General features: G+C 38.6%; 1 protein-coding gene across 4 annotated transcripts in view; it reads right to left on the bottom strand.

Annotated features, from left to right (window-relative positions):
• wdr7 (WD repeat domain 7) overlaps positions 1-12516 on the bottom strand; it is a 134586-nt gene that overhangs the window by 118897 nt on the left and 3173 nt on the right. For 3 of the 4 annotated variants that reach the window (XR_014772664.1, XM_084746563.1, XM_084746561.1), the window contains exons 4-9: positions 12069-12147; positions 11626-11800; positions 9903-9979; positions 9489-9608; positions 9222-9367; positions 8047-8149 (exon numbers count right to left, since the gene is read on the bottom strand). Coding sequence is in view for 3 of the 4 variants with exons in the window: in XM_084746563.1 (XP_084602689.1) it covers positions 8047-8149; positions 9222-9367; positions 9489-9608; positions 9903-9979; positions 11626-11800; positions 12069-12147 (700 nt within the window). In the remaining variant the exon portion in view is untranslated. The remainder of the gene's footprint in view (positions 1-8046; positions 8150-9221; positions 9368-9488; positions 9609-9902; positions 9980-11625; positions 11801-12068; positions 12148-12516) is intronic. The other variant, XM_084746562.1, reaches the window with a different exon arrangement.

Raw genomic sequence — 12516 nt, 5'->3', positions numbered from 1 at the left:
ATGGAAAGCACTTAAAAGCAAGCAGTTAAACATTAAACTACATTCTCCTCCATTGGTTCATGTTCACATAAACATGACACAAAGTCAATAACAATATCAGTGCCACTTAAATTTTTGTCTACCCTACAGCTGCTTAGTTCACTCTCCTACTTAAGAGTGCATAAACACCTAGTTTGTAAAACAGTAGAACAACCTTCTCACAAGCTTTTTAAAGCTCAGTTTAAAAGAAGCCCCAGGTTACAAGTTGTTAATTCCTGCAGTGGAAAAGCACTAAAGACATGTTTGACAAAAAAAAGTGGCCACTTCAATGAAAACTGTTCAACACATAATGCCAATCAGTCAACCTGGCAGTTCTGCTTCAGGGTGGTATTCTGGATTAACAGAGAGCAGCTGGACCTCAGCAGAGGCAGTCAGTTAGTTTGCAGTATCATGCTGTGGCAGGGACTGATATCTGTAGTCAAGGCCCTGACAGACCCATGGATTCACACCTGTCCAGGTTAGTACACATAGACACTATGGTTATGTCAAAAGGTTGAGGACAAATACCCTGCTTGGAATCCTTACTGTAATATCTAGCCTGCTAAATGCTAATTCTGGTCTTTCTTCTGACAGAACGAACAAGAGATAAGAGTCAGTTTAACTGAATCTTGAACACAGCACTAAGAATACGGTCATTTCCAGGAGCTGCTGGCAGGTGGAGGGTTGTAATGATCCATCGCAGTGATAATGATGTACAGGATGAAAGCTAGTAAACCTGTGGGTGTGTAAGAAGGATGGGCTGCCATCACCATGGCAACTGGAAAATTTATAAAGGTGCAGAAGCAAGGAATGGCTGAGGTGTCCAGTGCGTACCACAACGGTTAGTTCAGCTCATCTGAACACTGTGGACGATCAGAGAGGGTATGCAAAGTGCCACCAAATGTTTTTTTAAAAACACACAACAACACACACACACAGCATCATCTCAATACAAGAAGCGAATAAGTAAATCCAACATAAGTGAGTGTTATGTTCTGAGCAAACAGCAGAAGAAGATAATATCAACACATGGTGACTTGCAGATTTTTTTTTTTTTTTTTTGTGTTTGTTTTGATTGGCTCTGTGCTGCAGACGGGTGGGGTTTTGACCCATTCATCTGAATTAAACTTAACTTAAAGGTAGGATAAGTAGGATTTGTCAGCTGTGAATCTGATTCCCAGGACATCAAATATAATTTTTTTTGGGTTGTTAAACGCACAGTGAAATAACGAGAAAATAAGAAGGTACTGGCTGAGAGTGGAGTCTCCGAGGATGCAGGTACCGCCACAAATGTCTGGTGGGTCGTGGGTGATGACTTAGAGGGATAAGTCTAGTTTGACTTTAAATTAGGTGTAAAATTACAAGGAAAATTTCCACCATGGAGGCAAGAAGAATGTACATTTCCAATGCTCTTCAGTTTTCATCCACTAAGTGACTCCAATCACTTTTTCCTCACCTTTTTAAATTAGTATAAAGCTACTGTGAAAAGAATTCAAGACTTACTGCACATTTTAAATTGAAAGCCGACCAGGTTTAGGATAGATTATTTCTTTTGAACATCTGTAAGGCTTTTAATTTGAAACATCTGTGCACAAAGTCTTTTACTGAAACAGAGAAGAAAGTTTCACTGACAGCATCCTAGTTGTGATTAAAAACTGACAAAGTTGAAGACTGACCTTTCCTAAGTCCCACCTCTTTTTGCTCTTTGCTCCAAAAACAGCTCAGCAAGTTTGGCATTTGGCCGGACCTGTAAAGGATACCTATGTAGTTACATCTTAAGTTAGCTAATGTTAGCGAAATTATAGTTTATATATTATTTATTTAGACAGATGTGGACTGGCTAGCTAGTGAGGTAGCATTTTGCTAACAGTAGCTAACAGATGTAACTAGCTAGCTAAAATTAATGTAGCTTAGCTTGCTATTTAGCTAGCATTTTGCAAACATTAGCTTAATTAAGACGTGACTACATGGTGCTTTTACTGGTCCCCTAGCAACATGTTTCACCATCTTCAAAATTTGATTTTCCTTTCAACATAGATGCACAAAGCACAAATACAGGAAATGGGGAAAGTTGACTGAGGTTCCACCCAGGTTCAAAGCTTGCTCAACTGTTACTGGAGTACAAAGTGAAAAGAGGTGGGGCTTAGGAAGGGTCAGATGGAAATAGTGTTTTGTGAGAGAAAACAAAATCAGAGCAGCAGACTGGTGATTGGACTGGTGGATTTCTCTGTGGAAATGTACTTTATCCTTAATCTATTATTTATCATAATAACAACAACAAATAATCACATAAGAAGTATTTAGTTTAAATTGATACCATCATGTACAAATCCAAAATAAAGTAGATCAGAAATCAGGGAGGCTTATTTGCTTAATTTTGATAAAATATAATGGCCTGTCTCTAATATAAAGGTCTGCTTCTATTTGTAGTTAAAGTGAATAAACTTTACCCTTTGAGAAGTTTCATACAGTGAGCAGGTCCTGATGACAAAATAAAGCCCAACAGGGTGATTTAAGACGGGAAATTGAGTGCTCGATAACTTTAAAGGTTCAGACAACAGGAAAACCTCACCCATCTAGTATTCACAGAGGGATGAAACAAACAAAAAAAACTTTTTGCTATCAGTTGTTGAACGAGGTCCGATGACCACACACAGAAACACCATTTCCTCCTGTCCTATCTGTATCTGACACTGTATTTAAACACAAATATCAAAATATGTAAATGTTGAATCTCTTATACTGAGCTTTTCTTATAATCTGAACTCCACAGATGGTGACTGTTCTTTAACTGAATCTTGTCACGACGAGAACATTTCTACATTTCATCTCTTTACATCGTTACTGTGTCTCCTTTGCGTTTAAAGTTTACAGAGAAATGTATAAACTCTGTAGTCCAAAGTGCCTGGCAACCAAATTTAATCCACATAATGTTATTCTATCACTTCCTGTTGTGGATATTTTGTTTGTTAAAAACTCAGGGACTCGGCGGGTCAATATTAAGTTATAAAGCAGCTTGGGGACTTTGCATGCATCTTCATCAGTATGAAGACAGATGAGGAGGGTGATGGTGCTTTTGGAAGAGGAGTTTTATTTTAGTGGGAAAAGAGCATGAAATCAGGTGAACCAGAATGAGTTCAGTCTCTCAGTCAGGCAGGAGGGAAACCAAAGAGAGGAGCAAACACAACAGACAGTAGCTCCCTAAATGTCATCGACTCAGTGGCTTACAGTTCTACTCCAACACTTCAAACCAAATGTACCACCTGTTACATGTAACTACTTTTTGGTTAGACTTACAGACATTACCGTTTTTTATTTTTCTACTAATTATGGAGTTCTCCAAGGGTCCATGCTTGGCCCACTGTTTTTCCCCCCAATCTACCTACCATACATGCTCAGTCAGATTATAGAGTACAGCACCAAGATGTTATCTTTAGAGATTATAATAGGATGTAAATAGCACCTCTGCTGACTGACATCGATTGTTAAACTACCATCTAAAACAGTAACTACATCTGTAATGATATGTGTTGTATCAGGGTCTGTCTTATGATTGACTGGTTAAACATGATCCTTTGTGTTATAAGTTTGAGTGTAAAGATGGACAGATTGTGAAATCCGGCAACATCTGACTGTAATTTTATTTATTGTTTATTATTTGTCTAATTTTTCTTTCTTTCTTTTGGCTCATGGAGTCAAAAAATTAATTTCTAAAAAGAATTCAGTAAAAGGGAGAGATAAATCTTAAAAGAGGGCGCTATTCATTCAATTCTTAGGATTTTAATGTATTATTAGTATTAATCCAATTTTTCTATGTATTTGACCATTTTTGTGCTTATGATATTTTTTAATTCAATGATATTTTTCTACATCATAAATTTATAGAATTAATGACGAGGTGAAATTCCCTCTGAGCCACTCTGATGAGTTAAGGCCATTTCATTTTGTTTCTGAAATGCAACAACTTAATTTGATGGCTTAGAAATAATAAAAATACACAACATGAGACCGACTTCACCTCCTTGTTTGTTAAAACAGTGCGGGGTGAATGTGAGCCACTGAGTGGATGTCTGTGTTTTCACTGCTGTTCTCACAGTTTGCTCCTCTCATCTCCGGTCATTATTTTCTGGCTGAGCTGCAAAGTTACAATTTACAAAAAAAAAACCTTTCTTGCAAAAACTAAAAAAAAGTAAATAAATAATTTTTCAAACACTTCATCTCAAAACCTCACACTGATCTAAAATCTTAAGCCTGAACATCTATATCAAACACCAGACTCACTATAAAAGGACCATACCAGTGTTTGTTCACATATTTGACTTTAACTTCTCTTCTGTGAAACTGGAGCAGGAATCAAGCTGAGGAGAGATAATTCACTAGTCAACATTTAGTTATCTAAGATTAGATGACTGAAATTGTTATTATTAATAGGGATTGCATTCTTAATAAATCACTTGATTGCTAGAAAACCTCTCTGGTTTCAGCTTCTCCTATGTGAGGATTTGCTGCTTTTCTCTGTTTTATTTAATTATAAACTGAATATATTTTGCTGGTTAAACAAAATGAGACATTTTTCACACTTGTCATTTTAAAGTGACATGTTGTAGACAAAAAAGTTAGCCAATTAATTAAAAAACATTTAATAAAATCGACATACTCATTGAAAATGATTAATTTACAGCCCAAGTGTTTCTAACTGTTGTTATCATACAGTAATATGTTTGCAGGAGCCAATTCTGAAAAGAAAAGGACTGCATTCAAGGACGCTCTGACCTCTGGGACATGAGAATTGGCTGCTGAACATCAACCTTTTAAAATACAACAACAACCAACTAAATTAACCTTAAGTTTGGCTTAATTTTACTAATATTCAATATGTATAGGGTATAATTAAAAACAGCATATCCAGCAGTAATATTAAGAATCAACAATTTGCAGTCAACAGGCTAAACATGCCCAACTACTGGCATGGTCCTTTAAATATAGTATAATGATTTACTTTCATTTGATGGTGCAGAAAATCGAACTTTAACCCATTTTGCATACACACATGTAAATATTTGTGTTCATTTTGTCATGCAAAATGGTGTGGGTGTGAAAATAATGACTCTTTGATTGTTAAAGACTATATTTCAACCAAATGCCTGGTGTAAGTGCTGGAATTCTGATCATTTTAGCTTTTGCAGCTCAGCCAAGAAGGTTAACCTTCTTGTTCTTCCTGCCTTTGTTTTCTTTTTTCAGTGTGCATTTTCTGGGGCTTACTGGCGCCTCTATAGGCCGGTGGCGGTATTGCAGCTCTGCGGTGTAGAGCTCCAAGTCGTACCCGCTGGCAGGGAGGCACATCACCTCCACAACCACCTCCTCCTCACCTCCTTCTCCTTCCTTCTGAGAGGAGTGAGGAGGTCAAAGGAGGGAGAGGGCATGGCAGCATCAAAGGACAGAATGATAAAAGGAACAACAAAAAGAACAAAATGCACAGACAACAAATAAATACCTACAAGACATTAAATTATAAATACACATATAACAACAACATACTGAAGGTCCAAAATGAAATCAGAACTAAACAGAAGAAAGAAAGAACCGAGTATCAGGCTCACACACATGGATTAAGCCAGACCTTTCCCCATCTGGTGTAAAACTAAAAGGTACTGATGATTTAGCTTAGTAAGTAGTAAGAATTTTACTTTTGTAGATTTCATTATTATTATTATTATATTCTCAGATAAAAGCTGCTCTTCCAATAATGGCAATGTCTCAGAGTCATGTCATACTCACCATTTTCTGTTTTGCAGGTTTTTTAAATTGCTTTTAAGTCATCACCAGTTGAACATAACATTTTCTGCACCTGTGATCAGATGTTACCTCTCTGCTCTATATGCAGATAAACATGGAGCTATAGCATTTCTGTTTGCAAAGACTAAATGTGCTGTTGATTTTAATCAACAGCCCAACAGTAGTAGCCAACACACTGGGACATACAAACACAATGATTAAGAATTTGTTACAAACAACGTTTCACAAAGTTCTCACAAAATTGGGATCGCAATTTTTTAAGGAAGTTTGGGCATTTTCTTCTACAGACAGTAAAAAAAAAGGCTATATTTGTTACCATTTATTGTACCAGCAAAAATTGACATATCTACCATCAATAAAATGCTGTCTTCTTTCATAAATTTTGTGTGAATGGTGAAATCAGAAATGGTGTGTTCAAACAACCCAACATAGAGTTGCATAGAGTAGTAGTGCAGCTTAATGTATTGCATATAATGCTGAATTTACAAGAGGGTGCGCACGATAAAGAATTTGTAGCCATTTTGCAAAGTCTATAAATTTTCTCTTCACTCAACAACTCTTGAGAAGGTGGTCCTTCACTGTAGCCCAGGACACATTGCATACACACTGCTGAAAGAACAGGGCACAGGTTGGTCTAGGTTATCGTCACAATGCATCTTGCATGCATTAACATCTGTACAGAGCTGTCCAGTTGTGCTCGGGGCACCCAGGATGCATGTTAGTACCAGGCGTAATCAGGGCCTATGTGAAACACCTGTGCAGTGTTGTGTTTCATTGATTGCTGCTTGACAGCTACAGGAAAAAACAACTAAGTAGAGCACACTGCTATTGATTAGTGAATGAGAGACTGAGAGTTTATGTTAAAAAGAGAACCTCGGAGCAGCAGAGTGATCAGTATGACATGACTCTGGAATCAGTGCTGAGGAGACATCATTTTGAATTTATCAAGACAACAGAATAACATGGAGGAAACAGCAACCACGCCAAATTTATGGTCCATGCCTTCATTCTGAAAGTCAAGACCAGAATACACTGATTCATCAGGACAGTCCTAAATTATTCCACTTCCTCTCTTTCACCACGTCGTCTTTCCAGTTCTGTAATGTTGTCACTTCTGTTACTTTGTGGGGAACTGCACTTTACACCCTACACCTTCTATAGAAAGTATGACAATAAAAGAGGCGATGGAAATTACAGAAACACTTTCACTTCACTTCTTTTTCCTTCTGGCCTTTAAAAAATTACATGGTCTAATCCATGTGCTTGACGTGAGCCCTACATCAAATCAAACACCATCAATACAAATGTAATACAGTTATGGCAGATGGCCAACAAACTACCACAGGACAACTACACACAGTTACCTGTACAAATGTAGCCATTTATGTCCCACATTTACTGCTTACTGCAGTGTCATACAATCAAATTAGTGGGGATCATGTTAAATGAATTATTTAAGCCACATTTGAATAACAGGGCCCTGATCGTGTGTCGAGTCTATCTCTGGAAACAGTCGCCTCAGACAGCTACATCATTAGCTGCAGTATCTATCGATTATTGGAAGGAAACCACAATATCCTGGACAAAAAATGTCTTAATATGCTACAAATGTAAGACATCAGAAATATTTTTTCTGGTGTACAATAAGAGTGTACAGTAAACACTTTTCTGAGCTGTTCCATGTCTTCCAGGTCTGTGAAACAATCCATTTTGAATATAATTTGTCAGGGACAAAAATACTGCTAAAGAATTCGTAATTTCAGAATTAAGTCAAAATATCAAGAATAAAGATGAACTTTGTGCCAGGCATAAAAAAAAATTACTAACTATAACGCAAAAGTGCAATAAATAAATAAGAAAGAAATAATTCCTTCTCATGTGTCTGGCACCAATAATCAAAGTTCAATGTCATTCTCAACTTTATTTTTGACATTTCAATTTTATTTTAAACACTTTAACTTTATTCTTGAAATGCAAAATAAAAACAAAATATTTGACCTGTCACGTTTTTCCTTTCGTGCCTCATACCGTTCCTCACAAAAGTGACAAAAGCTTTGTTTACAATATTTTTTGCTGACAGTGTGGAATGGAACCGTCCTTATGTAGCTCCCTTTTAAAAAAAACAAAAAACATCAGTCATGTGTTATCTAGAAATTAGTTTCAGCTTTAAAATGAACAACCTGTCTGTATGATACACTGATAGCTGGACAGAGCGAAGGACGTTGGACTGACCTGTTTGTCTGAGTGGTGTGCAATGCTGTAGATCAGCGGAGGGATGGAGCCCTCTTTGGTTTTCCCAACATCACTGCGGAAATGTTCACTCGCAGACAGACAGCTGAGGAATGCATGCACACACACACACACACACACAAAAAGTCGAAGTTTACAGTATTTATGTAATCAAAAAAACATGGACACTTTTAAAGGGATAGTTCAGATTATCTTAAGTGGTGTTGTATGAGGTACTATCCACAGTCATCGTATTACCTAGAGTAGATGGTGGTGTAGTTTATGAGAAGCACAGAGGAGTACCAGCACAGAAGCTACAACTAACTTCTGCAGCCAGGGTCAGAAACAAAAAGTATTTTATTTTGGCCAGAACAGTCCAACTAAACCAAAGAAAGAAAGAAAAAAAAAGAAAGAAAGAAAGAAAGAAAGAAAGAAAAAAAAAAAAACAATCTAAGTATATAAGTGTACTTTAATTTGCTGTCAGGCAGCCTTTTCTAATGGGAAGCCACCGTTATACAAGCCAAAGATCACTCACTCCAAACCAATCAAAAAACATAGGCAAAGTTAGTCACTTTACCCCGGAGAACATGGGAGTTGCTGGTCTACTGCTGCGTCGAGGTGCTAGTTAGTTTGTGTGACCTTGGTGTTTTAAAAGGATAGTTTGGATTTACTGAAGTCACACAATAACACAAACTAACCAACAGATTGAGGCAGCAGTCGACCAGCAATTCCCATCTTCTCCAATGTAAAGTGACTAATTTTGCCTGTGGAGTTTGGTTGGTTTGATATCTGGCTTAAAAACATACTTACATGTATCAGAAAGGGCTGTCTGGCAGCAAGGTAAAGTGGTGAAAATGTTCTAAATATTATGGACACTTAAACTGATATAGATTTCTTCAAAGGTGGACCTTTTAAAAGTGGTTAAAATACCTGTTGTTTCTGACCTCATCCGCAGCAACTCATTACTTAACTTTTGTGCTGGTGACACGTGGTGCATCACCAAACTAACTACTGATTTATCAAATAATCCAAACTATCATTTTAACATCACTGCTTGCACAGCTCCTACGACTGTGGCTGAGTTTGACAGTGAGTCTGTGTTTTTCCTCTGCGGGGTTCACACACCATCAGATGATACTGAGCAGTGACATGAGAGCCAGAGGAGCAGCGGGTTTTACCTGGCAGGCAACTTGTAGATGTAACTGCAGCCGTCTTCGGTCCAAATGATGACTTTGTCTGCGGCGATGAACTCTCCTCCGGTCCAGGCCTGGTCGTTGTCGCTGGGCACCGAGCAGAGCAGCGAGTAGTCGCCTGCATCAAACACCTGACACACAAACAGATACATATATTTATTAACGTGGCTGTGAGTTTGGGCTGGATCAGACTAAGGCCAAAATTTCACTACTAAGTGTGTATTATTATTTAGTGGTAATGCAGGTTCTTACCCTCCAATACTTGGAGCAGACGACCAGCAGGCTGCTCTGAGTGAACGTACAGAAGGAAATACTCTGACAGCCCTGACAGTAGATGGGTTTGGACTCTTCTTCAAACACAGGGTCCAGGTCCTGAACACACAAATGAGAGCCTGAGCTGTTACACATAAATAATTGAGACTGGAAAAAAATAGATAATGATATATATTATATTTGTTTTGATTTGTTTCTTGATATATGGATTTTATTGAGGGAAATGGAGTTGAGGTGTATTTATTACGCATTATTCATGAACTTTCACATTCCAACAGTCATAGCAATATTATAAGTTCACTTCGACTTACAAATTTCCGGCAGTATACACAGGTCTGACAAAAGATGTTTGTTTTGTTTTTTTAATAAACAAACATCTGTACGGCGGTGTACCTGCATCCTGCTGACCTCAGCTGTGATGATCCAGACCTTCAAAATCCCCGTCACTGACACCGCCACCACCGTGTCCTCTACACAGACAGACAGAGGGAACACAGTCAGTTAGAGCCATTTGCCTGTTAACAGTACATGATTTTACATATTATACACATTAACATGCAACACTGCCTGTGTATAAAGATGAACAACTTGACAGAGACTCAAAACTGAACCCTGATGATGTGATATGTGCCAAACTAAAACATTCAAGTACACTAATAATACATTTTCCCCATAAACTGTGTTGTGTGGCAGTAGTTCTTATGCTGATGCTTGTTCATGTGTTCATTTTTCTGCTAAATTTGGTTTTAATGACTTATTTGATGCTATAAAGGCCTGGTTATACATATGCAAATGCAGGGGAATGCCCATCATGTGTCGAGGCAAACGGTACACATACATACATCGTTACTATTGGCCGAGGCTGTGACTCCACCCCCTCAAAGTTCACCAAAGTTCCTGTATGTATGACTGGGCCATAAAAAGGTTTCACGTCATTATTAACAGCGGAGCTATGCTTGTGGTCTAGTCAGCCGACTGTGTGGGCAGAACCTCGACATGGCAGCTCCAACCTTGACCTATAGACCCTTTTACAGCCGAGGTCATCGAAAAGCTGCGCGCGCATTTCGGCAACAGAAGTAGCAGTTTCCCCCAGTCATCCAGGCAGTTGTTTTACCAGCACCAAAATCGCCAAAACGTATGTTTGTTGCGTATGTGATGCGTCAGAATCAATATTCCACTGTTCAACTTAAGTTGTTCAGAATTCCGATGAGATCACAACCATTTCAGAGCAATCAGCAGCATCTACAGCTGCAAGCTATTAAATGTGTTGACTGGATAGAGATCAAAACTGCTCATGTTGGGGTGGCTGTTTAGCTCAGTTGTTAGAGCATCCGCCCCATGTATGGAGGCTGTCAGTCCTCTGCAGCGGCCACTGGTTCAACTCCCGCCTGTGGCCTTTTGCTGCGTGTCATCCCCTCTCTCTTCACCCCCCTTTCCTGTTCTACTCTTCAGCTATCCTATCTAATAAAGGCAAGAAAAGCCCAAAAACGTAAAGTTAAAAAAAAAAAAACTGCTCGTGTTTGCAGTGACCCACTGACAAGCTGTTGTGGTTCTCCATACTTCCGTTGCCAAAATGCGAGCGAAGCTTTCTCACCGTTTACAAACTGTAAAAGAGTCGATACTGTGCTGACTCTGGCACCAAATGGCATTGCCAGCTCAAGGTGGCATCACTTGTATCTGGGATATTTTGGCTTCATTTTTGTAGAATGGGAGGAAGTGGAGACATGTTGCCCGTCTTTATAAAAAGTAGATTTGAAGTGTAAAGCATTGGTGACATTGACTATGCTGCTCCAAATTTTATCCAAGATGACCCTCCATCTCTACAGTCACTGCACATGTTGCATTAAACGACATAAAAAATACATAATACTGACATTAAATACAGTCTGAGAAACTGCAGATACCAACACTGTTATTTATGTGGACAATTTTAACTTCTTTTCATAAAGAAAACAGCTTTTTTAAATCTGACTGCCTTCACCCAAATTACAGGGTGTCTTTTTTGCTTTCTGCAAACATTGATTTTATTAGAATTAAAGTCACCCAACCTCCCCAAGAGAAACAAATCCACCTATTTACTCTCCTCTTCTGCGCCAGCTCTGATCATCTCCCTCACCTTGTGTTCGGTGAGATCTGATGATGCTCATGGAGCTGATCCAGTCAGGAGAAATCTTGGACACCAGCGAGTACAGGACCTCCAGGCTGGTGGCGTCCACCACAAGGATTTCTGGGTAATGGCCATTACAAAGCAGACGCCCCTCCTTCTGAGTGCCAATGGTGAACTGATAGAACTGTAGAACCACAGAGGAGCAAGAGGAGACATGAGTGGGAGACAGCACATTTTGAACAAACAACACTTTTTAGCTTTCCGGCAGCTCCTTCCATCTTATAATCTGAAAAATCTAATCTGCACGATGTGTGAAGAAAAACGGCAAAGAATAAGCAATTGGAAATAACCAGTGAATAAAAAGAGGATTTGTGTTGGTGCTTATGTGAGACTAAGCCACAGTTGAGCACCAGCTTATTTCTGAGAATTCGGGCTATGTGAGTGTGTCTTACCTGTATGCCAGTGTGAGCACAGGCCAGCTTGGTGAACTCAATACAGCGTCCATCATTCACATCCCATAAACACATCTCTCTGTAAACATGAACAAACTGAAGTTAGATGCACAGTAAATGAGCAGGAAGTTATCTGCAGTTTAACTAAGATTAAAGTTTCTGTATATACAATGACAGACAGGTATGTTTAGGATGAAGACAAATGACAAATATATGAAGGACAACATAACTGCCAGGACCAGAATTATTTAAAACTTCTTAAATTAAAAATATCTTTGAAATCATATGTCTCTAATCCACACAGCACAGAGCCTGAGTAAGCAACCCTAGACAACTCTTGTTGAGCTACCTGCCAAGTGAGAAAACGCAAGTGGCTACACACATTACACCAGAGTTGCAGGTATTGCAGGAATTTTGAGAACAGAGAAGACAAAGAAGAAAGAAGATG

Source organism: Lutjanus erythropterus, chromosome 20, assembly GCF_056507025.1.
Source record: "Lutjanus erythropterus isolate fLutEry1 chromosome 20, fLutEry1.hap2, whole genome shotgun sequence".
NCBI lineage: Eukaryota > Metazoa > Chordata > Actinopteri > Lutjaniformes > Lutjanidae > Lutjanus > Lutjanus erythropterus.
This window is presented reverse-complemented; position numbering and strand designations above follow the sequence as displayed.